This window comes from Capra hircus, chromosome 16 (assembly GCF_001704415.2).
Source record: "Capra hircus breed San Clemente chromosome 16, ASM170441v1, whole genome shotgun sequence".
NCBI lineage: Eukaryota > Metazoa > Chordata > Mammalia > Artiodactyla > Bovidae > Capra > Capra hircus.
In genome coordinates this window covers 40408179-40434813 of record NC_030823.1, presented here as the reverse complement: position 1 = coordinate 40434813, position 26635 = coordinate 40408179, and the positions used below count along the sequence as shown (strand labels likewise).

Below are 26635 nucleotides of genomic sequence, written 5' to 3'. Positions count from 1 at the left end.
ACCACATCTGCAGGTTGTACTTGGAGGTTCCCCCAAGTTCTCCTGGCTGCAGGTGGTCCCGTCGGCCCACCTGCTGGGATTTTAACTCGGCGAGATATTGCGCCCTTTGCGACACAAATCTGGATATTCTCCAGCCGCCCGCCCCCCCGCCCCCACCCCATCCCCATCCCCATCCCCATCCCCATCCCATCCCCATCCCCGACCCCGACCCCGACCCCGACCCCGACCCCGCCCCGTAACTACCTGGGCAGTGGCGCGGTGAAGGCTCAAGCAGCACGACGCCGTCTCCTAGATACCGGGCCGTCGTCACATGACCTACTCACGTGGCCCCACGAGCCCAGCTGGGGTTGGAGCTCTGGCAGAGGGCAGCCGGCGGGGCGGGGCTGGGCAAGTTTGTTTCCCGAGTTCGGAGACCAGGAGCCCCCGCGGTTGTGGCGCAGGTGCTGTCCGGTTGGGTCGCGATGGAGCTGCCAGCCGTGAACCTGAAGGTGGCGATGGGCGGGGCGGGGGTGGCGCGGGGCGGGTCTCCCGGAGCGTGTTGGGTATTTGCGCTTTTAGTAGGTGATTTTAGAGGTGAGGATTTTAGAGGTAGAGGACCGAGAATCTGGGGAAAGTGGAGTGGTGGGGAGAAAGAGAACGAACAGAGCCCAGGTGTAAGGAGGTGGGCGGATAGACCATACCAGGGAGACAGATCCAGAAGGCCAGCAGGAAAGACCGAGAGGGAGCTGGAGGAGGGAAGCGGCCGTCTCTTCCCTAAGTCAGACCGGTTCAGCTGGGAGCGCTGAGCCCCTGAGGCTCGCTTTGGCCTGCGCGCCCAGAATTTCTCTGGAGAAGGAGGAAAGCGTGGTGGGGAGGGACCCAAGGAGAGCCCGAGGCTGGACTTGGAGGCAGGACACCTGCCCTCCACCGAGAGAGGGGTAAAGCTTTCACCTGGACCCCCAACACTGCCCTTACCGCCTCTCTTGTTGGGAAGATCAAGTTAAGGAAATCAAATGATCCCAGACAGATGGTTTTTCAGAGTTGATAGATTCAACGTCTTTATTTCTTAAGCAACACAGACACCAATAGAATTTACTCAAAAGCAGAACCCCCCAACTTTGCACATTTAGGAAAACACTGTAGGTCGCTGGGGTGTCTTCATTTCCTGAGCTGTAAGAATGCCGAAGGCTGTTCTTCTTTTTCTCCCCGCCCTCCTCCAGCCCAGTGTTTCTTGGCTGGGTTTGCCACTGAGAGGCTGAAGCCTTTAGCTTTGGTCAGAAAGGTTTTAACCTTGGACCAGACCTGCCATCTGCGGCCTGGATACAGTTTCCTTTGAGATTGTATGCAGGAGTACCCTCTTACTCACCCTTGACAAAGCATTATGCACCCGTGGTGTCTGGTCCTAAAGTAAGAGATAGATGACTACAGAACAATACATCATCCATATTTGGATTATTAGACATGGTCTGTGTTGTGACTTCACGTGGGCACATTTCCTTAATATTGAACACTTGCTTCAGCAGACCTCTCCGAGGCTTCCAGTCAGCTGCTGCAGGAGGAGAGATGGCTGTGACAAGGGAATGGGCTTGGATTGAAGGTTTAGCAGGGAAGAAATTTACACGAGGGCAACTGAGGTTCGTTGGTATCAACATTCACTCTGTTCCAGGCTGTGTGCAGTTAATGCCGACCACCTTTTCTCTGATTAGAGACTTGCCTAAAATAATTATTAAGGGGGAAGGAGGAAAGGGACAGAGGAGCAGGAACTGACGAGGGAGTGAGCCCTCATTCTTGGGGCGTCTGTGGTGTGCCGGGTTATTTATTTAGTCGCATCAACTTCTGAGATTTTTGTAGCTGAGCCAACTTCAGCTCAGACCAGATAGGTAACTTGTCAAGGCCCCACAGAGATTAAGTGGCAGAGTCAGAATTTGAACCCATCAGGGTCAGACTTCAAAGCTGTGTCTTTTCCTGGCCACCATTAGTTAGGGCCAACTTCTGCTTTGACAGTTAGTGCCCAGTGGGAGGGCTTAGTCTGTTTGTGGCCTTTTTTTTTTTTTTTTGGAGAAACTTTGTGGGCCTCACAGGCCACATGTGACCACAGATGTGAGCTTTGCTGGCTTTCAGTGCCCACAGTGAAATAGCTGGTCCTTTCTTTGACTTGGGAAATAAAACACCATATCTCTAAGGGTCTTAGCTGCTACCAATCAGAGACAAGTAAGTGCTGAGAGGTCGTGAACAGCTAGGGTTGCCAGGTGACATTGAGGACATCCAGTTGAGTTTGAATTTCATATCAACAATGAATAACTTTTTAATCTAAGTATGAAAAGTGAAAGTCATTCAGTCGTGTCCAACTCTTTGTGACCCCAGGGACTGTACAGTCCATGGAATTCTCCAGGCCAGAATACTGGAGTGGGTAGCCTTTCCCTTCTGCAGGGGATCTTCCCAACCTAGGGATCGAACCCAGATCTCCCACATTGCAGGAGGATTCTTTACAGCTGAGCCACCAGGGAAGCCCCAGGATACTGGAGTGGGTTATCCTATCCCTTCTCCGGTGGACCTTATATCCCAGGCAATATTTGGAACAGTCTAGAAAATTATTCATTACCTGAAATTAAAGATTAACTGGGGGTTCTGTTTTTGTTGTTGTTTTTTCTGGCCTCCCACAGGAGTCTAAGTGGGCTATTCTGAGATCAGAACCCCTTGGGAGCTCAGAAAATGCCCAACCCCCCAACCCTGCACTACCCTTGCCCTCCTTTCACACATTCCTGGGGCATTGGCTCAGTGCCTGCTTGTGCCCAGCCCATCCACAGTAGGCAGTGGTGCCAGGTGAACAGAAGCAGCTGCCCCGGGCCCTCCAGGTAGTTCCTAACCCAGTGCCACACATGAGGCAAGTCCTGAGCTGAAGGAACGTCATTGTGAGAGTTTAGAAAGTTCTCGACTTGGGTTCATGAGGGCTTGTGAGAAAAGGCCCTTGGGAGGAGGGTGCAGGGGGTTAGTATAGCATGAGGGTTAAGAATTCCGGAACCTGACTGCACAATAGTCAGGAACTGCCTTGTCTCGGGGCTTCCCAGGTGGCTGAGTGGTAAAGAACGTACCTGCAATGCAGGAGACATGGGTTTAGTCCCTGGGTGGGAAGATCCCCTGGAGTGGGAAACAGCAACCCAACCTGGCAGATTACAGTCCATGGGGTCACAAAGAGTTGGACACGACTGAAGCAACTGAGCACGTGCACAGCCATGTCCCAGAGGCTGACTACCTAGCAGGCAGGGTGTTGAATGTTTCACACACCCTTCCACCTCTCCATAGCCACACAACATCCCCATGGAGCATTATTATCCCCACTTTAGAAGAGCAAGCGGCAGTTGGAGAGCTCAGGTGATGGCGCGGAGTCACACAGCTCTAAGTCATGGAGCTGGGGTCTGACCCACAGACTTGGCTCCAGCAGCCACACGGCCAACTACTGCCTGCCTCTGCCTCCCCTGTCTGGCAGCCCTGACTGCTGCCCCCTGGGCTCAGCCCTTGGGGATCCTTGGGGATCTTGCTGCCTCATTCAATAGGCCACTGAGTGTTTGCACAGGACTAAGAAATATATTCTGGGTTTTTTGTTTGTTTATTTTTTGTTTTGGCCCCACCACACTGCTAGTGAGATCTTAGTTCCTTGACCACGGATTGAACCTGCACCCTTGGCAGTCCTTACCACTGCCCTGCCAGGAAATTCCCAGGAAAAATATATTCTGTATATTAATCTGTATGGAGGGGGATTCCCTGGTGGTCCAGGGGTTTGAACTCCATGGTTTCACAGCTTGGGGCCCAGGTACAATCCCTGGTCAGGGAACTAAGATCCTGCAAGCTATATGGTGTGGCCAAAGAAAAAAACCAAATTCTTTATGGTAACCTCAAGTCTGTCGACCACCTGGCTAGGCAGTCCCAGCCCCACGGCCATGGGCCCTCCAGTGATAAATGAAGGGTCTGAATCCTGGTCCGAGGACCCCCTCGGTTTCCCCTTAGCCTTCCTTCCTCCTGGTCAAACATACTCATTTCCATCCACCCTTCCCTTGCTCTTCCAGATCCTAGCACTGTAGTACAGTGGGTAGAGCACAGGCTTTGGGGCCAATCAGATCTCCCTCTAAGGCCAGGCTTTGCTGCTTACCAGCTGTGTGACCTGAAGCAGGTTTCTTAACCTCTCTGAATATCAGTTTCTTCACAATAAAAAGAGAATAAAAATAGACCCTACCTTCTAGGATGATAAGAGGAGGATCCAGTGGTCCAGGAGGTGATGTAGCTTCACAGTTTTGTTGTTCTTTTATTTTAATCTTTATTTTATGTGTTTGTTTATTTTTGGCTGCACTGTGTCTTTGTTGCTGTGCAGGTTTTCTCTAGTTGCAACGAACGGGGCCCAGTCAGTCTCTAGTTGCGGAGCATGGGCTTCTCACGGCAGTGGCTTCTCTTGCTGCAGAGCATGGGCTCTAGGGTACACGGGCTCCAGTAGTTGTAGCACATGGGCTCAGTAGTTGTGGCCCATGAGCTCGGTTGCCCTGCAGCATGTGGGATCTTCCTGGATCAAGGATCAAACCAGTGTCTCCTACATGGGCAGGTGGATTCTTTACCACTGAGCCACCAGGGAAGCCCACATCACGTTTTTATTAGCAGAAAAACTCAGACCCAAGCGACTGATTCTGCGATTTGCATCTAGGCTCTCTTCTCATACGTAACTGTTTGGGCCAATGAATCTCTCACAGCCTCAGTGTCTTCATAAGTGAAACATAAGGGTTAAAACTCTGCCCCAGACAGTCACAAGGATGACATGGGCCAGGTGTTCAGGGCAGTGTAGATATGTGGCAGGCACATCTGCATCAGTAGCAGGGGTTGCTGTAGGTGACATGATTTCAGGATGACTGTCTGCAGAGGTTGTGGTTGTTGTTCAGTCGCTCAGTCATGTCCAACTCTTTGTGACCCCATGGACTGTAGCCCACCAGGCTCCTCTCTCCATGGGATTCTCCAGGCAAGAATACTGGAGTGGGTTGCCACTTCCTTCTCCAGGGGATCTTCCTGACCCAGGAATCAAACTCGCATCTCCTGCATTGGCAGGTGGATTCTTTACCACTGAGCCCCCAGGGAGGTGCTTACAGCTATTTCGTGGAAACATCCAGTGACTATCAGATGCCTGTCTCTTTCTGGTTGAGGCGCCCCTGTGGGACACGAGGGTGATAGATGCTGCCTCTGCATTACCGGGGAGGAACCCAGGGCTCCAACACAAAAGGAGGTGGCCCCTGGACCAGAACTCAAGTCTCCTACCCCTAGTCCAGCATCTTACAAGCCCCTGCTGCCATGGCCGGTCTCTCTCCCCTGGTCTTCTGACGTGTTGAACACGCTGGGAAAGGGCCAGGCAGCCCTGCGGGCCAGGCACTATACAAAGAGTCCAGGAGCTCAAGCCTCTCTCCTCTTGCCCAGCCGGGAGCAGTCAGGCCGCCAGGGCACAAGGTGGACACATGCGCCCCTCTCTCCCCCATCTCTGTGGCTGTACCTGAGACTCCCCAGCATTCTCTTGGTGACCAGAAACCTCCCCCAGAGCCAGCATACAGTTCTTTTGTGCTGAGATAAAGGCTGTGGGAGAGGGCAGGGCTGGTTTGGCTGGGTTTCTTTTTCTTTTTTAATTTCTACTGAAATGTGTTGTTGTTTAATGGCTAAGTCATGTCTCTTTGTGACCCCATAGACTGCAGCACACCAGGCTCCCCTGTCCTTCGCTGTCTCCTGGAATTTGCTAAGATTCATGCCCATTGAGTCGGTGATGCTATTTAGCCATCTCATCCTCTGCCACCCTCTTCTCCTTTTGCCTTCAATCTTTCCCAGCATCAGGGCCTTTTCCAATGAGTCAGCTCTTCGCCTGGCCAAAGTATTATAACTTCAGCTGCAGCATCAGTCCTCCCAATGAATATTCAGGGTTGATTTCCTTTAGGATTGACTGATATGATCTCCTTGCAGTCCAAGGGACTCTCAAGAGTCTTCTCTAACACCACAATTCAAAAGCCTCAACTCTTCAGCACTCAGCCTTCTTTATGGTCCAACTCACATCTGTACCTGACTACTAGAAAAACCATAGCTTTGACTATATGGACCTTTGGTGGCAAAATGATGTCTCTGCTTTTTAATACACTGTCTAGGTTGGTCATAGCTTTCCTTCCAAGGAACAAGCGTCTTTTAGTTTCATGGCTGCAGTTATTGAGTATAGTTGATTTCCAGTGTTGTGTTAGGTGTGCAGCAGAGTGAGTCAGTTAAACATATACTTATATTCACTCTTTGTTGGAGCTTTCCTGCACATTCGACCCCTCTGGGCCTGAGTGGGTGTGCCGTCCCATTACAAAGATGGGGAAAGTAGCCGATGAGGCTAGTCTTCATGGGTTTCTTTTCCCACAGCTGAAGAGACGTGCTCCACTGGTGCTAAGTTTCCTAAATATTGAGCAAACAAAAGTGATGTCGCACCGAGGGGAGGTGTGTCTGCTAAAGGCCTGCAGGATTTCCAGGTCATACTGTTTTCTTCCCCAAAGAGAGGGCCTAGTTTGGGGGCTTAGCCAGGTGCTCACTCCATATTACAGGCTTTTCTGGCTCCAGGAAGTACTTTATCCCACAGGTTACAGAGTGGTTTCCTCACAGGCTTTCCTGCATGTCGCTGCCTTTCCTTTTCTGAGCTCTGCAGGCCAGGCCTGGAAAATCCCATGGATGGAGGAGCCTGGTAGGCTGCAGTCCACAGGGTCACTAAGAGTATGAGCGACTTCACTTTCACGCCTTAGAGAAGGAAATGGCAACCCGCTCCAGTGTTCTTGCTTGAAGAATCCCAGGGACGGGGGAGCCTGGTGGGCTGCCATCTATGGGGTCGCACAGAGTCGGACACGACTGAAGTGACTCAGCAGCAGCAGGCCAGGAGCATCCCTTTATTAAAGACCTGCTGTGTGCACAGTCTAGAGGTGGGAACCAGAGCATTTGGGGATGAAGACTGTTTCTGAAATAGAAGTTGAGGGAGGGAAGGACTCAGTGTTGATGTTGGGGAGTGGAGAAGTGATGTGACTGTGACTCCTTCCTTGGTTTCTTGTCTTAGTTAAAAACCCAACACCAGGACCACCTGGCTGGCCACATGTGGCAGGTCCCTTCCCCTTTCTGGGCAGGACTTCCTGTCAGAGGGGACTGAGCTTTGCTCTCAAAATAAAGATCAGAGTTCTCTCCCACGCCTCCCAGGCTCAGCCCTGCCCCCACCCCCATCCCAGCTTCCTGTCCCTCCTCTGCTCTCCTCTTCCACTCCAGCCACATGGGCCTCTTTTCAGTCTCTAGAAGGTTCCATGCTCCCTTCCGTCACAGAGCCTTTGCAGGTGCTGTCCCTTCAGCTCGAGATGTTCTTCTTTCCCCTCTGTCCCTGGTTAACTCCTTGCTCACCCATTTCATCTCCCTGAAACATCATCCTTCAGAGAAGCCTCCAGTGCTCCCCTCCTCTGATCCAGAATGAGGGTCCTTGTCTTTGCCGTTACTTCCTTCGCAACAGACTGTCTGTTTGGACCCCACGCTCCTTAGGTAATTTTTTGGTTAGCAGATGTTCCCCCCAACCCCACTTGGACTGCCAGGTGTCAGTTCTGGAAGGGCAGCCTAGGACTGCATCTGCCCAACTTACCTTTGAATCTGCAGGGTGGAGGCCAAGCAGGTGTCAGTGATGCCAACTTAACCTGTAAATGATTAAGTAACCTGGCACAGTTTGATCACCCTTCTTCAGTCCCTGTAGCATCCTGGATGGCTCAAGTGGTAAGGAATCCACCTGCAATGCAGGAGTCATGGGAGGCATGGGTTTGATCCCTGGGTTGGGAAGACCCCCTGTTGGAGGACATGATAACCCACTCCAGTATTCTTGCCTAGACAATCCCATGGACAGAGGAGCCTGGCAGGCTACAGTTCATGGGGTCTCAAAGAGTCGGACATGACCGAGCACACTCATTCTTCTGTGTGCTTAGTCAGCCGTGTCTGACTCTTTGCAATCCCGTGGACTGTAGCCCACCAGGCTTCTCTGTCAGTGGGATTCTCCAGGTAAGAATACTGGAGTGGGTTGCCATGCTCTCCTCCAGGGGACCGTCCCAACCCAGGGATGGAACCCAGGTCTCCCGCATTGCAGGCAGATTCTTTACTATCTGAACCACAAGGGAAGCCCAAGAATACTGGAGTGGATATAGTTCAGTTGAGTCGCTCAGTCGTGTCCAGCTCTGTGTGACCCCATGGACTGCAGCACACCAGGCTTCCCTGTCCATCACCAACTCACAGAGCTTGCTCAAATTCACGTGCATTGAGTCAGTGATGCCATCCAACCATCTCATCCTCTGTCGTCCCCTTCTCCTCCTGCCCTCAATCTTTCCCAGCATCAGGGTCTTCTCTAATGAGTCAGCTCTTCACACAAGATGGCCAAAGTATTGGAGCTTCAGTTTCAGCTTGGGCTTCCCTGGTCACTCAGCTGGTAAAGAATCTGCCTGCAATGCGGGAGACCCGAGTTCCATCCGTGGATTTGGAAGATCACCGGGAAGGGAACGGCTACCCACTCCAGTATTCTGGCCTGGAGAATTCCTTGGATTGTATAGTCCATGCAGTCACAAAGAGTTGGAAACGACTGAGCAACTTTGATTTTCACTTTGTTTCAGTTTCAGCACCAATCGTTCCAATGAATATTCAGGACTGATTTCTTTTAGGATTGACTGGTTTGATCTTGCAGTCCAAGGGACTCTCAAAAGTCTTTTCCAACGCCACAATTCAAAAGCATCAGTTCTTTGGTGCTCAGCTTTCTTCATGGTGCAACTCTGACATCCATACATGACTACTGGAGAAGCCATAGCTTTGCCTATGTGGACCTTTGTCCAAAAAAGTAACGTCTCTGCTTTTTTACGTGCTGTCTATGTTTGTCATAGATTTTCTTCCAAGGAGCAAGTGTCTTTTAATTTCATGTCACCATCCGCAGTGATTTTGGAGCCCAAGAAAATAAAGTCTGTCACTGTTTCCATTGTTTCCCCATCTATTTGCTATGAAGTGATGGGACTGGATCCCATGATCTTTGTTTTTTGGATGTTGAGTTTTAAGCCAGATTTTTCACTCTCCTCTTTCACCTTAATTGCTTTCTGTCATAAGGGTGGTGTCATCTGCATATCTGAGGTTATTGATATTTCTTTCCACATTCTTGATTCTAGCTTGTGCTTCATCCAGCCTGGCATTTGGCATGATGTCCTCTGCATATAAGTTAAATAAGCAGGGTGACAATTTACAACCGGGGCATACTCCTTTCCCAATTTGGAACCAGTAAATTGTTCCATGTCTGGTTCTAACTGTTGCTTCTTGACCTGCATACAGATTTCTCAGGAGGCAGATAAGGTTGTCTGGTATGCCCATCTTTAAGAATTTTCCAGTTTGTTGTGGTCCACACAGTCAAAGGCTTTAGTGTAGTCAATGAAGCAGAAGTAGATGTTTTTCTGGAATTCTCTTGCTTTTTTTATGATGCAACAGATGTTGGCAACTTGATCTCTGGTTCTTCTCCCTTTTCTAAATCCATTTTGAACATCTGGAAGTTCTCAGTTCACATACTGTTGAAGCCTGGCTTGGAGAATTTTGAGCATCACTTTGCTAGTGTGTGAGATGAGTGCAATTGGGCAACAGTTTGAACATTCTTTGGCACTGTCTTTCTTTGGGATTGGAATGAAAACTGACCTTTTCCAGTCCTGTGGCCATTGCTGAGTTTTCCCACATTTGCTGGCATATTGAGTGCAGCACTTTCACAGCATCATCTTTTAGGATTTGAAATAGCTCAGCTGGAATTCCATCACCTCCAGTAGCTTTGTTTATAGTGATGCTTCCTCAGGCCCACTTGACTGCTCACTCCAGGATGTCTGGCTCTAGGTGAATGATCACACCGTCATGGTTTTCTGGGTCATGAAAATCTTTTTTGTGTAGTTCTTCTGTGTATTCTTGTCACCTCTTCTTACTATCTTCTGCTTCTATTAGATCCATACCATTTCTGTCCTTTATTATGCCTGTCTTTGCATAAAATGTTTCCTTGGTATCTCTAGTTTTCTTGAAGAGATCTCTAGTCTTTCCCATTCTATTGTACTCCTCTATTTCTTTGCACTGGAGTGGGTAGCTTATCCCTTTTCCTGGAGATCTTCCCAACCCAGGAATCGAACTGGGGTCTCCTGCATTGCAGGCAGATTCTTTACCAACTGAACCACCAGGGGAATCCACTCACTCCTCAGTCCCTGGGGAAAACCTCAGAAGACTAGTTCTACTCTGCCTCAGTTTCCACATCTTCATAATAGGAGGGCACATCCACTCAGGCCCTGGGTGGAACAACACCTGGCTAAGTTGGGATTGAATCCTGGCTCTGCTCTGTGACCTGGAGCAGATTACTTACCGTTGAGCCTTGGTTTTCTCAACTGTAAAACGGGGGGAACGGTGCTTCAGAGGATTGTAAGGATGAAACACATTCACAGGCAGAAAAATCTTATCTTGGTGCCTGACACATAGGAAGCACTCATTAATAAAGGTAGGTGGTGACCAAGATTCCTTCCAGAGCTAGCCTTCTGTCATATTGTTCTTGTTTGGTCTCTCAGTTGTGTCCAACTCTTTGCAACCCCCTGGACTGCAGCACGCCAGGTTTCCCTGTCCTTCACCAACTCCTGGAGTTTGCTCAAACTCATGTCCATTAAGTTGGTGATGCCATCCAACCATCTCACCCTTTGTCTTCTCCTCCTGACTTCAGTCTTTCCCAGCATCAGGGCCTTTTCTAAGGAGCTCTTCACATCATGTAGCCAAAGTATTGGAGCTTCAGCTTCAGCATCAATCCTTCCAGTGAATGTTCAGGATTAATTTCCTTTAAGATTGACTGATTTGATCTCCTTGCAGTTCAGAGGACTCGCAAGAGTCTTCTGCAACACCACAGTTCAAAAGCGTCAATTCTTCAGCATTCAGCCTTATTTATGGTCCAACTCTCAGTCATGTAGGCTCAGCTTTTTTGGTGTCTTGAGACCTCTGTAAAGTCAGGTGTGTTGGTCCTTAAAGAGCCATTCTCCTAGTCTTTGCAGCTGGAAGAGGAGTTCTTTAGGGGTTGGGGACCACAGTCTGGACTTGGTTCACTTAACCTGAGCACTGGGGGCAAGGTGGGGTATCTTGGCCATCTGCCCTGGATGTCATCTGCCCCCCACCCCGTGTGGAAAACATCCATGTGTGTCCAAGCCCAAAGAGCTTCTCTCTCTAGCACAAAGGTTAGGAGCCCTAGTTGTGGAGTCAGAGTTACCATTTAATTACAGTTTTGCCATCAGTGGAGTCATGATCAACTTAATTTACCTCTGAGCCTAGTTTTCTTGACTGTAAAATGGGAATGATTCTAGTATCTGTTTCAGAAGCTCAGAGAAGGTCATGTGAGACATTGGGCCCAGGGCCTGTCACATTGTAGATGTGCAATGAATAATAACACTCTCTCAAAAAAAAAAAAAAAACACTCTCTCTCTCTCTTTTTTTTTTTTGCTGTACTGGGTCTTCATTGCTGCGTGCAGGCTTTCTCTACTTGCGGTGAGCTGGGGATTCTCTAGTTGCCACACTCAGGCTTCTTGTTGCCGTGGCTTCTCTTGTTGCACGGGCTCTAGGTTTGTAGGCTCAGTAGTTGTAGCACACAGCACCTAGTTGCCTCGAGGCATGTGGGATCTTCCCAGACCAGGGATCGAACCCGTGTCCACTACATTGGCAGGTGGATTCTTAACCACTGGACCACCAAGGAAGTCCAATAGTAATTCTTCTAGAAATGCAGCCAGAGTTCCTTGCTGCAGGTGGCATCCTCTCCTTAACACCCCCACCCCCCTGAGCACAAGACTAGAAACCTGGGCCTTTCACTGCAGTCCTTGCTGTATCCGCCCCTGCTCTCTGGGTCCAGCATACCGACGCTGCCTCAGGCTCTTGGCATCTTTGGACCCTTGGTGCCTGGAGCAAACTCCCTTAAAGGTCCTTGTCCACCGCTGGACCCTACTCCTGCCATCTTGCCACCACCCCCGACCTCAACCCCATCCTGGCCCTACCCCTCCTCAGGGCTCTGGGTGTTGTGTCCTTGCCTATGCTTCTGGGAGTCCACCCTGGAACACCCCACTCTCCCTCCCCTGTGCCTCGCTGGTCCCCAAGTCCCCTTTAGCACCAGCTCCGAATTCCCCGTTTCTTCCCCCTGCCTTCCCCATAGCATCCATGTGCTCCTTCCTTCCTTCTTTTTTTTTTTTTAATATTTATTTGGGACTTCCCTGGTGGTCCAGTGGTTTAAGAATCCACCTGGCAATGCAAGGGACGTGTGTTCGATCCCTGATCCAGGAACTAAGACCCCACATGGCGAGTGAGCCACTAAGCCCTCGCGCTGCAGCTAGAGAGCCTGCATAACACAGTGAAGATCCCACGTGCTGCAGGTAAGACCTGACATAGCTAAACAAATAAATGAATAAATATTTACTAACAGAGATCTTTAGTTGCAGCATATGGGATCTAGCTCCCCCCCATCAGGGATGAAACCCTGGACCCCCTGCATTGGGAGCACTAAGTTTTAGCCACTGGACCACCAGGAAAGTCTAGTACTATCTTCTTTATTTGCTTTGCAATCAGGACTCTCTTGATTTCCAGGAATAGAGACCAGTTCCAGTAAAGAGGGCTGTCTCTGAGGACATATGTGACAATAAAAAGAGTGGGGCAGTGCATGGACCTAACATGTTACCTTCCTGCGGAAAAGCTCCTGGTGACTTCTTCGGTGCCCTTGAGATGAAGTCCATGCTCCTTGCCGAGGTCCTCCAGGCCCACCTTTCCCCTCTGGTCTCCTGCCCTCGGGCTGCTCTCCCATTCCTTGGATGCACTGGGCATCTGCTCAGCCCCACACGGCTCCCCAGCTCCAGTGTACTGAAATCAGCCTCATTTGAGCCCCTCCCAGCCATCAAGGCCTCTGGTTTCAGAACAGATTTCCAGGTTCCCCAAAGGAGCCTCCAGCTTTGGAAGCAGGGAGGGGTGTGGGTGTCAGCTACCCCGAGGGACTGGGGAGGGGTGACCTGGCAGTGTCCTCTGGCCTGACCTGTGCTCTTCCTCCGCCTCTGCCACTGTTGGGGGCCACTCTCTTGCTGGTGTTTGAGCAGACATCCCTGAAGCCCTCTTAGGTCCTAGGCAGGGGCTTCTGGTGTTTTTTGGTTCCAGAAGCTTTGCTGCCCACTCATCCTACCACCATGGTGGTCACAGTCGCAGTTCTCTTCTTTACCCCACCCCCTCTTTTTTTGTGCCACAGGCGATCCTCCTGGTTCACTGGCTGCTGACGACCTGGTGAGTGAATGTGGGTGTCCAGTTCTGTGTCCCCCTGGTCTCCCAAGATCTGGGTCCACATGCCTCTCTGGGGTCTTGTGCACGTGTATCCTGGGTCCTGTCCACATGTATTCCTGGGGTCTTGTCCATGTCTCCCGACCAAGACTAAACAGCTCATCTGTCAAGATCATCATCAGCAAGCTCCTGTGTCCCAAGGATGTTGGAGGGGCAGGTGGTACCTAGAGGCCTTTGCCATCACTGACCCTAGGAGCCTCTGGCCCTCATCCTCAAGAAGACAGCAGCCCGAGGGGCAGTACCGACAGCTCAGACCTTTCTCCAGACACTGCCCAAGCCCTTTGGGGCTTGGCATCCCTCTGGTTCCGCCCCTAGGGCCTTTGCATCTGGGGCTGTGAGGTGCTGAAGCTTAGAGGCTGGCCTCTCATACCTTGCTGGGGTGGATGTCCGGTGGAGCTCTGTGTGTCTGTGACCTTGGGTGAGCCACTTAAACCCCCTGAGTCATTTTCTCACCTATAATGTGAGAGTATTACTGACCCTCCCACTTATCCTATTAAGTCATCTGAAGGTGCAAACACGATTTCTGAAACCATAATAATTGCTGACATTTATTGAGGGTGCCTTCTGGAGGTTAACTCAGCAGCTCAGCAAGTAGACACATGATGAACCTGAGTACAAGGGTGAGGTCACTCACTCAGAGGTGGACCCTCACTCTCATTTCATACCCCCTGCCCAGAGACAGTAGACTCAGGATTTAGACTGACCCTGGTCATGTCCTTAGCCCTGCCATGTTCCAGCCGGGTCTCCTTGATCAAGTGACTCCACTTCTCAGTACCTTGGTTTCCATCTATGAAATGGGTGCAAGGATGCCTGGCCCTCAGGAGCTGTGAGGGAGAAGCATGGCCTTGCTCTGCTCACCAGACACTGCCCAGGCCTACGCAGGGGATGCCCGGGGACCGCAGGGTGATTTTCATCAGTACCTTCTGCTTTATCTGTTGAGTTTCTGGGGAGATTTTTCTGCCCAACCAAGACTGGAAACCACTGAGCTCATGTGTGCATTTTGCAGACGTGGAAGTGCAGTGTACGTGTTCATGGGTATGAATAATGGGAGCAGTGATCATCATGGTTAATGGCCTTGGGGAGCAGAGTGAAAATCCAGATTTCTCAGGCACACTCCCTGAGACTGAGTTAATGAGTCCAGGCCGGGCCCCCAGCACCTGCTTTCTCAAAACCAAAAAATGAGATGACTGATTTCCAAGTAAGCCCCACAGTGCTCTGTACTTAACTGCTTTGTACATGTTTTCCATATGGTATACTTCAGGGAATGTCATTTACATTTGTGAAACACCCCACTCTGTGCTTGGGCTGTCCAGGTGGGTAAGAGCATGGCCTCTTGAGCCAGACTGCTGCTGCTACTGCTGCTAAGTCACTTCAGTCGTGTCCGACTCTGTGCAACCCCATAGACGGCAGCCCACTAGTCTCCCCCATCCCTGGGATTCTCCAGGCAAGAACACTGGAGTGGGTTGCCATTGAGCCAGACTACCTGGGTTTAAATCCCAGCTCTGCCACTTAGCAGCTGTGTGACCTCAGGCAAGTTCCTTGACCTCTCTGGGCCTCAGTCTTTTCATCTGTAAAATGAAGATGACCGTAGTGCCTCTTTACAAGGGTTGTTAATGCATATGCATATAAATGAACCCATTTAAAGCACTTGTAACTGTGCCAGGTACTAGTAAGGGGTCTGGGTTAACTATTCTTTCCTTTGAATTGATAAACAGTTTAGTTAGTAGCGATGCATTACAAAATAAAGAGAGTAGGCATTGTGTTAGAAGGTGGTCCTTACAGTGGGGCAGTCAGGGAAAGAGTCTCAGAGTTAACATATGAGCTGAGGCTAAAATGACAAGAAGGGACCAAGTGTTCAGGCAGAGGGAACAGCAAGGCGATGGATGGGAGGTATAGGCTGGGCTGTGTCATCAGACCCCACAGGGCCCTGTAGACCATGATCAAGAGTCTGAATTTTCTTCCAAGAAAGTGTTGGAGGACTTTCAGCAGAGAAATGACATCCCCTGATTTACCTTACTGGTTGCTGTTTATGGAGGAGTTAATAAGTGTCTCTAGTGGTGAAGAATTTGCCTGCCAATGTAGGAGACGTAAGAGACACAGGTTCGATCCCTGGGTCTGGAAGATCCCCTGGAGGAGGGCATGGCAACCCGCTCCACTATTCTTGCCTGGAGAATCCCATGGACAGAGGACCCTGGCAGGCTACAGTCCATGGGGTCACAAAGAGTTGGAAATGACAGAAGTGACTTAGTATGCATGCAAGCACATTTATGGAATGACCAGGATGGGGCAAGAGTGGAAGTTAGGGGAACAATGGGGAGAGGCTACAGCGAAACGATCAATCCCAGTAGGAGAGGATAGTGGTTCTGACAGGGAGGGATATGGCCAGATTCCGGATCCGTTTGGGAAACAGCCGATGGGATGTGCTGACATTTTTGGTGCATGGGTGGGAAGTAGGGGAATGGAGAGGGAACGAAGCCAAATTGTGGCCTCTACTCGTGGGGGCCCTGAGACCTAGCGCCCAAGGGGTGGGCACCTAGGGGGCACCTCTTGACTTGACTCAGGTGCCTCCTCCCGCAGGGGCTGCATCGTGTTCCAGGGCCCCTATGCCTGGACCAACTTCCCCATCCTGGCCTTGGGCGTGTGGGCCGTGGCGCAGCGGGACTCTGTTGATGCCATAAGTATGGTAAGCTGGGGGAGCTGCCAGGGAACCGGCTTCAGGGTGGTCGTGGGCCCAGCTCCATCTTCCGCTTTGCCTGTCCTGTCTTCTCTGCCTTCTTTTTTCCCCATTTTCCATTTTCTAGGGTCCAGGCTCCCAGCCCACATGTATCTTCACTAGCCTGGCCTGCTGCTCTGCCTGCCTGGCTCAGAGAGTCTCCTCATTTTTTTCCCCAAAAAGGGCATAGGGTGGACTCCCACCAGTGCCCATGAGATTAGCCATCCCTGGAGGGCGGTAGGGCATGTGCCAGTAACCCCCCTGAGGGCCCCCCTAATAGGGAGGGCCCCTCATGAAGAGGGAGCTCCACCACTTTGTGAGGTCAGAGTGGGCACAGTCTGGCTAAACTGTCCTACCAGGAGCCCCTGGACACCTGCCCAGACCCCATGGCTGTGAGCGCCAGCACTGGCCTCTCAGGATGGTTAGAGACTGATTTCTTCGGTGGTGGAGATGGAACCAGTGAATTCCAAGGGACCTTCTATCTTAGATATTCTGAGCCCACGTCTTGTGCCTCATCATGGCCTCAAGGATGAGAAGAGTTGGGGGAGAGGACTCTGTCAGAGCCGGCAGGCTGGGTCCCGATAGGGACCCCATCCCTGCTCTCAGCCCTGCAGTACCCAGTTGGGCATCTAGTCTGCAGAGTCCCACCTGCTGTCTTGGTCTGTCTTCCAGCAAACCCCAAGGACACAGTAGGGCACAAATGGAGCTTCCGGTCTGGTATATTTGGTGGGGGGATGGGGTGACCGGGCAGCAGTGCGCTCATCAACCCTAATGACACCGTGGTCACCCCTCGGCCCTGTGCCTGGCTGTCTTGCAGTTTCTGGGTGGCTTGGTGGCTACCATCTTCCTGGACGTGATCTACATTGGCATCTTCTACCCGAGGTCCAACTTCTCGGACACAGTGCGCTTCAGCGCAGGCATGGCCATCCTCAACCTGATCCTCAAGCCGATCTCCTGCTTCTTCGTCTACCACATGTACCGGGAGCGTGGCGGTGAGCTCCTGGTCCACGTTGGTGAGGCCACCACCTCCAGCCAGCTCCCCAGTGCCCCTCCCACCAGCCCCGGTGCTGGTACTGCTGTCTCCTCTCCTCTCCTCAAGTCTCTGCCTTGCCCGCCCCCCAGCCCCTGCCCCAGGGAGCCAACCTTGCCCCCTGAGACAGGGATTCAAGGTGCAGGGTGGGGCCTGGTGTGGGCTCTGGGCACCAGGCTGAAAGGTGTGCAAGTTTCTGGTCTCCTAGAGGAACCCAGGGGTCCCCTGGCCATCCGTGCCTGGCTACGGTGCCATGTCCTTCTCTCAGCTTAAACATGGGTGCAACTGGGGGCCTGACCCCATAGGCACCTGCAGGGCCAGCTTCCCCTCTCAGCTCCCTCTAGCCCCATCGCTGGAACCCCCTTTCCTGCCACCTATGGGGTCTGGGCGACCAGGGGAGAGCCAGTGCTGGCCTGGGTCCTGGGGGCCCCAGCCAAAGCCAGCCCTGAGCTGGAGCCCTGCTTGTTGCAGCCCTTCCCCAGCCCCCTGTGACACCCGTTCTCATGTCCTTTCTGAGAGAAGTGGGGAGAGCTGTGGTCTTCTGCCTTTCACTCTTGAGAAAAGTGGCCTGAGACCTGCTAGGGGAGCAGCTGGGTTGAGGATGGGAATGGCCCAGGGCAAACTGCCAGGCTGCCCGGACCTGCCCCAGGGTAGGGAGGAGCCAGCGCCAGGGCCGTCCCTCCATTAGACAGATGAGGAGACAGAGGCCTGGGGTGCTGGGGGCTTGTTCAGGAGCACAGGACAGATGTGGGGAGTGAGGATGGGAGTGAGGGGTACGACACCCAGAAGCCAACAGCCTGCCTGGCACCGTCTGGGCTCTGCAGCTGTGCCAGCCTGGGGGCCCTTCTGGAGGCTGTACAATGATGTCCACTGTCTGGGAGAGGAGCTGGAGGGGAGCCCGTGGGTCCGGGGCTGGGCATATCTCGGCCAGATTCCTGAGCGCGTGCTGCATCGGTTGGAATCCTAGTGTCCTCTGCTTCAAGCTTTATAATCTCAAGCAAGGCAGTTTATCTTTTTAACACTCGGTTTCCTCACCTGTAAAGTAGGGACAAAAAAATACCCTGCTCTATAGGGTTACAGGAAGATTGAATAAATGATACATGCTAAAGGCTTGGTGCCTGGGCTGCTGCCACTGTCTGTCCTGGGTGCCTGGATGCCCAGCTCTGGCTTTTCTTGTTGGGGTGGGATGGGTGGTGGGGGGTAGGGGGACCTTGGTTTGGCCTCGTGGAATGTCCTAAGTCTTGACCCTTCATTTTTTTCTTTCTCTCCAACCACCCAGGTTCCCTTGGGCCCTCAGAGGAGCGCAGTTCCTACCAGCCAATCGACTCCTCAGAGGTGCCTGCCGACCCTGAGAGCAAGGCTCACGTGACCCGAGGATACTGAAGCCCAGCCCAGGGGCCAGTCTGACAAACTGTGGAGCCGGCAGAGAGGAGGCCTCATCACCTTCTTTGTGCCTTGGACATCATCCTAGGGGGTGCTCCTGACTGCCCCCTGCTTTCTCAGAACTAACTTGTGTCCTCCAGTTCCCCATCTCAGGGATTGCCTGAGTCAAGTGCCCTAAGAGGCCCAGAGCCCTTATGCACAACTGTCCCCAATTCCTCGAGCCCTCTCCTCCCTTCCGGGTAGCCCACTGGTCCCAGGCTGGGAACTCTTGTTGCTTTTGTCCCCTCCACCCTTAGCTGCTCCGTGCAGGCCCCAGGCCGAGCCATGCCCGAGCCTGGCAGGATCAGGCCTCTAGGGGCCAGTGGTGCCCCCCACCTCCGCCTCTCCTGAGGTTGGCCATGCCCTCCCACAGGAGCTCTGAGCCTTGGGTCCTGCTCACTGCCAGGAGCACAGGGGTGAGGACCCCTGGCTTCTCACTACCTGGTCAGTTGGTGCCTGGGGACCCCAGGGCTGGAGGCAAGAGGGGTCTGCCGCCCCTCAGACTCCTATCAACCTCCAGCTGCAGGCCACAGCATTAAAGTTCAGGGAATTCTGCAGCCGAGTGTGTTTTGAGCCGTGTTTCCTCTCCTGTCAGAGCTGGGGCCTGAAATTGCCATTCCCAGGAAGATTTCTCCTGTGAATCTCCAGGGTGCCAGGGCTTAGGTGCTTGTTTTCTTGTGACAGGAGGAAATGGGGGCTCGTGACCAGCTGGGCCTGCCGGGTGCTCAGCTCTGGCCTAGCGGAGGCCCCAGGAGAGGAAGGCACTGTCCAGTGTGTCAAATAGGCATCCATGTCTCTGAATTAAGTGACAGGTATTGGTTTGAGTCCTGCTCTGCCACTGACTGTGTGCCCTTGGGCATCTCAACTTTTGGACCCCATATCTGCTGGAAGAGGGCTAATAACCTGCCCAGAGAGAAAGAGACGATGCAGGTGAAATGTACAGTGCCTGACCTTCAGGAGGGCTTCCTAAATGACAGCAAAATTTTTGGTGGGGCTGCTCCCTAAGCCCATGCTGATGTTGGTCAGTAGTCCAGGGGTGGCCTCCCCCGGCAGACCTGGTATCTTGGACTCAGAGCAAACTGGGACAACTGTCCAGAAGCTCCAGGGGTTTCGTGGCCAGGACCCTACCCCACCCCTACTGGGATGGGTATTGACCACTGGGCCCCAGGCACCTGGACTTTGTCAGGCCATCCTGGCTTGCTTGTCCCTGGCACAGAGAGGTTAAGGCTGGGTACACAGCCCCTACTGCTCCATTCTTCCGTATCCATCCATCCAAAGAGGCTGAGTGCCTGCCAGTGCTGGGCATGGGCCTGGGGCTACAGGGGTGAACTCAGGTCCTGCCCTCAGGGTAACAGACACTGGGAGTCCTCTGTCAGGAGGCCCAAACCCTGAAAAAAGGAACATGGGCCTCTGAGGAAGGGACCCAGGAATGCAGAGCAGCTGCGGAAAACCGGAAATAGTCTCATAGTCAGACGAAGGCAAACAAATAAGCCATGGTTCATTCATTCTAAGGAATACTGTTCAGCAGTTCAGATGAATAAACCAGACCTATTTCTATCAATGGTGGTCCCCCCAAACATCGGTTGCAGAGTGGCACATGCAATATGAGAGCGTTAGTGTGAATTTTAAAAGCTCATAGAAATACTTAGTATTATTCATGGGTGTGTATGTGGTAAGACATAAAAGCGTTGACTAGAAGGACCAGTCTCAAGTTCATGATTGTGGCCTTGGGTGGGAGAGAGGTTCCAATTCTCTCCCCCACCCCCTCCCCACCCCGCCCTTTAAAAGCTGCACTGGGTCTTCATTGCTGCACACAGATTTTCTCCAGTTGCAGAGCGGAGGTTACTCTCTGGCTGCAGTGCGTGAGCTTCTCACTGTGGTGGCTTCTCTAGTTGCAGAGCACAGGCTCTGGGTGCGTGAGCTTCAGTAGTTCTGACGTGGTGTACTAGGTATACTACTTCCAGTGGCGCATGGGCTTAGTTGCGGCATGTGGAATCTTCTGGGACCAGGGGTCAAACCTGTGTCTCCTCCACTGGTGGGCGGATTCCTACCCACTGCACCACCAGGGAGGTCCCCAGTTCTCTTGTTTATACCAGTTCCTGGCACGCAGGAGGCTGGCAGTGTATGTGCTCCTTGAACGTATCAGGAGGCCACCATGGCTGCAAATGAGGACAGGAAGAAGGAATGAGGTCAGGGAGGCAGCAGGGGCCAGATGATGCAGAGTCAGAAGGTCATTTCAAGAACTTTGAATGAGACAGGAGCTGCTGGAGGGCTTTGGGCAGAGTTGGACATGGTCTGATTTATGGTCTAGAAGGACAGTGTTGGACAGAGAGGTGGGGGTGGTGACAAGTGGTCAGGCCAAGCAGAGCACCAGGCACCGGCTATATCAATCTAGGGGAGTTCTTCAGGTACTTCTGCCTGAGAGGGATAGAACAGGTCAGGAATAGGTCGCAAAGATCCCTTAGGGAAATGGCAACCCATTCCAGTATTCTTGCCTGGGAAATCTCATGGACAGAGGAGCCTGGTGAGCTACAGTCCATGGGGTCACAAAATAGTCGGACATGACGGCATAACAACAGGTAGCTGTAGAAGTTCTAGTAGGGCACTATAGATAGGGAAACCTAGGAAACGTTGGGAGACCACTGTAAGTTGTTGATCACTCAAGAAAGCTATTGGAAGGTAGTGGAATTACAGCCTTGCTAAACTATAAAGTCATAAATAAAGGCACGAGATATGCCCCAGGCCATTGTGTGTGTGCGTATGTGGTAAGTTGCTTCCGTCGTGTCTGACTCTTTGCGACCCCGTGAACTGTAACCCACCAGGCTCCTCTGTCCATGGGATTCTCCAGGCAAGAATACTGGAGTGGGTTGCCGTGCCCTCCTCCAGGGATCTTCCCTGACCCAGGGATTGAACCCGCGTCTTATTTCTCCTGCATCGGCAGGCAGGTTCTTTACCACTAGCATCACCTGGGAAGCCCCAAGGGCATTGGGTGAAAGAAAAATGTCACCTCTTTTCTTTTGATATAATAATCCTAAGAGGTCAAGAAGAGATGGCAAGAATACACAGAAGAACTGTACAAAAAAGTCTTAATGACCTGGATAACCATGATGGTGTGGTCACTCGCCTAGAGCCAGACATTCTAGAGTATGAAGTCAAGTGGGCCTTATGAAGCATCACTACGAACAAAGCTATTGGAAGTGATGGGATTCCAGCTGAGCTATTTAAAATCCTAAAAGATGATGCTGTGAAAGTGCTGCACTAAATATGCCAGCAAATTTGGAAAACTCAGCAATGGCCACAGGACTGCAAAAGGTCAGTTTTCATTCCAATCCCAAAGAAGGGCAATGCTAAAGAATGTTCAAACTACCGCACAATTGCACTCATCTCACATGCTAGCAAGGCTCAAAATCCTTCAAGCTAGGCTTAACAGTATGTGAACTGAAAAATTCCAGATGTTCAAAATGGATTTAGAAAACGCAGAGGAACCAGAGATCAAATTGCCAACATCCACTGGATCACAGAAAAAGCAAGAGAATTTCAGCAAAACATCTGCTTCGTTGACTACACTAAAGCCTTTGACTGTGTGGATCACAACAAACTGTAGAAAATTCTTCAAGAGATGGGAATATCAAGCCACCTGACTCCTGCAAAACGTGTATGCAAGTCCAGAAGCAACAGCTAGAACCAGACATGGAAAAAATGGACTGGTTCGAAATTGGAAAAGGAGTACATCAAGGCTCTGTATTGTCACTCTGCTTATTTAACTTATATGCAAAATGCCTGGCTGAATGAAGCACAAGCTGGAATCAAGAGTACCAGGAGAAACATCAACAACCTCAGATATGTAGATGATACTACCCTAATGGCAGAAAGTGAAGAGGAACTAAAGAGTCTCTTGATGAAGGTGAAAGAGGAGAGTGAAAAAGCTGGTTTAAAACTGAACACTCAAAAACCTAAGATCATGGCATCCAGTCACATCACCTCATGGCTAATAGATGGGGGAAAAGTGGAAACAGTGGCAGATTATATTTTCTTGGGCTCCAAAATCACTGTAGCCATGAAATTAAAAGATGCTTGCTCCTTGGAAAAAAAGCTATGACAAACCTAGACAGCTTATTAAAAAGCAGAGACATCACTTTGCCACCAAAGTTCTGTATAGTCAAAGCTATGATTTTTCCACTAGTCATGTACAGAAGTGAGAGTTGGACCATAAAGAAGGCTGAGTGCCTAAGAATTGATGCTTTCAAACTGTAGTTAAGAAGACTCTTGAGAGTCCCTTGGACAGCAAGATCAAACCAGTCAATCCTGAAGGAAATAAACCCTGAATATTCATAAGGACTGATGCTGAAGCTCCAATACTTTGGCCACCTGATGCAAAGACCTGACTCACTGGAAAAGACTCTGATACTGGGAAAGATTGAAGGCAGAAGGAGAAGGGGATGACAGAGGATGAGATGATTAGATAGCATCACAGACTCAATGGATGTGAATTTGAACAAACTCCAGGAAATAATGAAGGCCAGGGAAGTCTGGCCTGCTGCAGTCAATGGGTCAAAAAGAGTCAGACACAACAACTGAACAAAAAGAACAATCCCTAGTTTGACCTCAGGTCAGATACTCTCCTGACTGATAGGAAGGAGAAGCTCATGATGTAAGCTTCACATCTTCTGAAGAAGGTCGTCTTTTCCCTTCCCTTTTTCCTTTGACAATAAAACTGTAGTCTACTTAATCCTGGGGCAGAGTTCCCTCACCTGCCCACCTGCATCTCTTACAAGCATCCTATGTTAATAAATCTGCTTCTTGCCTATCACTTTGCCTCTTGCTGAATTCCTTCTGTGCTGAGAGACAAAGAACCTGAGCTTCATTAAGTCCTGAAACCAGGTGTGTGATCTTAGTTGGAAGACTGTGGGTTTTAGCTGGGTTCAAGTCCCAATCTGAGGTGAATTGTTTCATGCCCACGGCAACTTGGTATTGGAGGCACCAAGGAAAACACCAGGCACTCAAGCACTGATGGACAGTGCTGGACTCATGCCAAGAAGAAGCTGCATGATCAGCATCAGTAGTGGTCATCACTTTGCCAATAAAGGTCTGTATAGTCAAAGCTATGGTTTTTCCAGTAGTCATGTATGAATGTGAAAGTTGGACCGTGAAGAAGACTGAGCACCAAAGAATCGATGCTTTCGAACTGCAGTGCTGGAGAAGACTCTTGAGAGTCACTTGAGTCCAAGTGAATCCTAAAAGAAATCAGTCAGTCCTAAAGAAATCAGTCCTGAACATTCATTGGAAGGACTGATGCTGAAGCTGAAGCTACAATACTTTGGTCACCTGATGTGAAGAGATGGCTCACTGGAAAAGACCTTGATGCTGGGAAAGGCTGGAGGAGAAAGGGACGACAGAGGACAAGATGGTTGGATGGCATCTTGAACATGAATTTGAGCAAACTTCAGGAGATAGTGGAGGACAGAGGAGCCTGACACGCTGCAGTCCATAGGATCACTAAGAGTCAGACACAACTGGGTGACTGAACAACAAGTGGTGTGTGTCCCCTGGGACCAGCAGGTCTCTCCCGGCAGCTGATGGGCAGTTTGCTTGCTGGGCCCTCTCATGTCACAGTGGAAGCACCTTATCCCTTCTTGAAGGACAGATAAAGGAGTGGGGTTGGCGGGGTGCCATATGACAGGCATGTTTAAACGGAACAAAAGAGCACACACTGGCCTGAAAGAGGGTAAGATATTCCCACGCCAGGTGATGAGCTTGGCAAGGCTGCATGGGCTCTCCATCTCTCAGTGAGGAAGTGTCCCAGGCCAAGCAGGGTGGAAAGGCCACACTGCAGAGATTACCTCTCCCAACCTGGAAGCTCTGGGGTCTGTTCTGAAGGCAGAGCAGCAGGTTTCACTCTTGGACTGGATACAGGAGAAAAAGAGAAAAGAGGATATCAACATGGCAAAGTCTGGGGTTCAATCAGCTGGAGCTACCACTCACCAGGAGGAGGCAAGGAGGCCAGGTTCAGGGCAACGATGCCTAAAACTTGGCCCCTGTTGCACCAGGGCTGAACTGAATCTCAGAGACAGAGTTTTGGGTGAAGTAGAAAAGAATAGGTTTATTGCTTTGCCAGTCGAAGGGGGACATAGTTTTATGGGGCAGGAGTCTTCTGTATCCTCCTTTGCCTGCAAGGCAATAAAGCTGTTCTCTTCTATTTAACCCAAACCTCTCTCTCCGAGATTCGAGTAGGCCCTGGTGCCCAGAGGCCGGGTTTTGGCATCAACAAGGCCACAAGCTCAGTCTCCAATGGGTCACGCTTGAGGTAATGGGGCTTTCTAGCCAAACATTCTCACCACTGTGGTCTTTCTTTCCTTTTTTTTTTTTTTTAATTTGAGCAACTTGCAGCTTGTGTGATCTTAGTTCCCCAACTAGGGGTCGAACCACAGGCCCACAGCAGTGAAAGTGCTGAGTCTTAACCACTGGATCCCACCCCCTCCCTGCCCAGGGAATTCCCACTTATTCTTTTTAAAAAGCCAGTTTCTGTAGGGATTTGGAAAGAGACTATATATTTTTAACGTATTTATTTTCGACTGCACTGGGTCTTCGTTGCTGCACATGGGCTTTATCTAGTTGCAGGGAGCTGGGGCTACTCTTCACTGCAGTGTGCAGGCTTTTCATTGCGGTGGCTTCTTTTGTTGCTGAGCACCGACTCTAGGGCGCAGGCTCTGTAGTTGTGGCACACAAGCTTAGATGTCCCACAGTGTGGGGCCCTAAATGGGAAACCTTAAAAAGAAGGGCTAGCTTTGCGGTTTAGAGCTAAGATGGTGCCTGGCGGAAGAGATAAGGGCGAGGCTTAAGTTGTTTGTCAAAATTTTTGATTGGCTCTCTTGATTTCTGTGCACGTGGACAACTCGTGATCACCATAGACCCCTGTCATGATGTAAGCACGTGGTAATCTGACCTTTAACTTGATTGGTAGAGCTATGGAAAGTCCCTCGCAAAAACCCCCCTGCTTGCCTATATAAATCAGGAGCTTACGACAATAAAGCGGAACTGCTTAGACAGAACCCCTGTTGCCTCTGATTGTCTCTCGCTCACTGAGGGGCTGGGTTGGCTGACAGCAGGCTCACTTTTCCTCAGGACCTCTCAGCTCTGCCGAGGGAAGTTCCACTGCCTCTCTCTTTCTGCGGAGCAACCCCCACACCACAGCATGTGGGATTTTCTCGAACCAGAGACCAAACCCACGTGCCCTGCTTTGGCAGGCGGATTCTTAACCGCGAGACCACCGGCAAAGCCTGAGTGTCGATATTTGAGTCTATAGTGTTATCTGACATTCTAGAAACTCAACCACAGGGAGCAAATTCCTCTTGCCTTTGGTTCCCTGCTGGCGAGAGCTAGAGTTACCTATCTTGTCTACAAATCTTGTATTTCTTGTCTTCACAAAACTGAGCCCTCCAGATTTAGGAATCAGAGAAACTCCCCTGGGAGGGCCGGTGTCTTTTCTTATTGTCAAAACTGGACCAGAGCAGGAAACACCATCCCTCCTTTGCATCACACCCATCAACCGATAAGGGTTTAACAGATAAGGGTTTGTTTATACAGATTTCTTGATCAGAAATCCCCTGTCTCTGGTGATAAATGTCTTCTTTTCTCCGGAAACAGCAAGGGTACCTTGCATGCGGGTGTCTCATGACCTGTTTCAGGGAAGAAGAGCAGGAGAGTTGGGGAAAGGTCAGAGGGACTTTCCTTCTGCTGTTTTCTCAAAAACTCCTGTAGCTTAAAATCCCCTTGAAATTAAAAGACGCTTGCTCCTTAGAAGGAAAACTACAACAAACCTAGACAGCATATTAAAAAGCAGAGACATCACTTTGCTGACAAAGGTCCATCTAGTCAAAGCTATGGTTTTTCCAGCAGTCATGTACAGATGTGAGAGTTGGACCATAAAGAAGGCTGAGCATCAAAGAATTGATGCTTTCTAATTGTGGTGCTGGAGAAGACTCTTGAGGGTCTCTTGGACAGCAAGGAGATCAAACCAGTCAATCCTAAAGGAAATCAACCCTGAATATTTACTGAAAGGACTGATGCTGAAGCTAAAGCTCCAATACTTTGGCCTCCTG

At 50.8% G+C, this 26635-nt stretch overlaps 1 protein-coding gene across 2 annotated transcripts; it reads left to right on the top strand.

The window, feature by feature from the left end:
* Window positions 358–20234, top strand: AGTRAP (angiotensin II receptor associated protein). 2 transcript variants are annotated; one of them, XM_018060340.1, is made up of 5 exons: window positions 358–488; window positions 13283–13317; window positions 15949–16054; window positions 16902–17076; window positions 18394–20234. In XM_018060340.1, the coding sequence occupies exons 1-5, from the start codon at window positions 462–464 to the stop codon at window positions 18495–18497; spliced, it is 447 nt and encodes a 148-aa protein (XP_017915829.1). In that variant the 5' UTR covers window positions 358–461; the 3' UTR covers window positions 18498–20234. The 2 variants fall into 2 exon arrangements, with proteins under 2 accessions (XP_017915829.1, XP_017915828.1); XM_018060339.1 differs by having other exon boundaries at window positions 16902–17097.

Coding starts and splice junctions, on each gene's coding strand:
- AGTRAP (XM_018060339.1), top strand. CDS start 462: ATGGAGCTGCCAGCCGTGAACCTGAAG. Junction 489..13,282: donor TGCCAGCCGTGAACCTGAAG/GTGGCGATGGGC, acceptor TTTGTGCCACAG/GCGATCCTCCTGGTTCACTG. Junction 13,318..15,948: donor CACTGGCTGCTGACGACCTG/GTGAGTGAATGT, acceptor CTCCTCCCGCAG/GGGCTGCATCGTGTTCCAGG.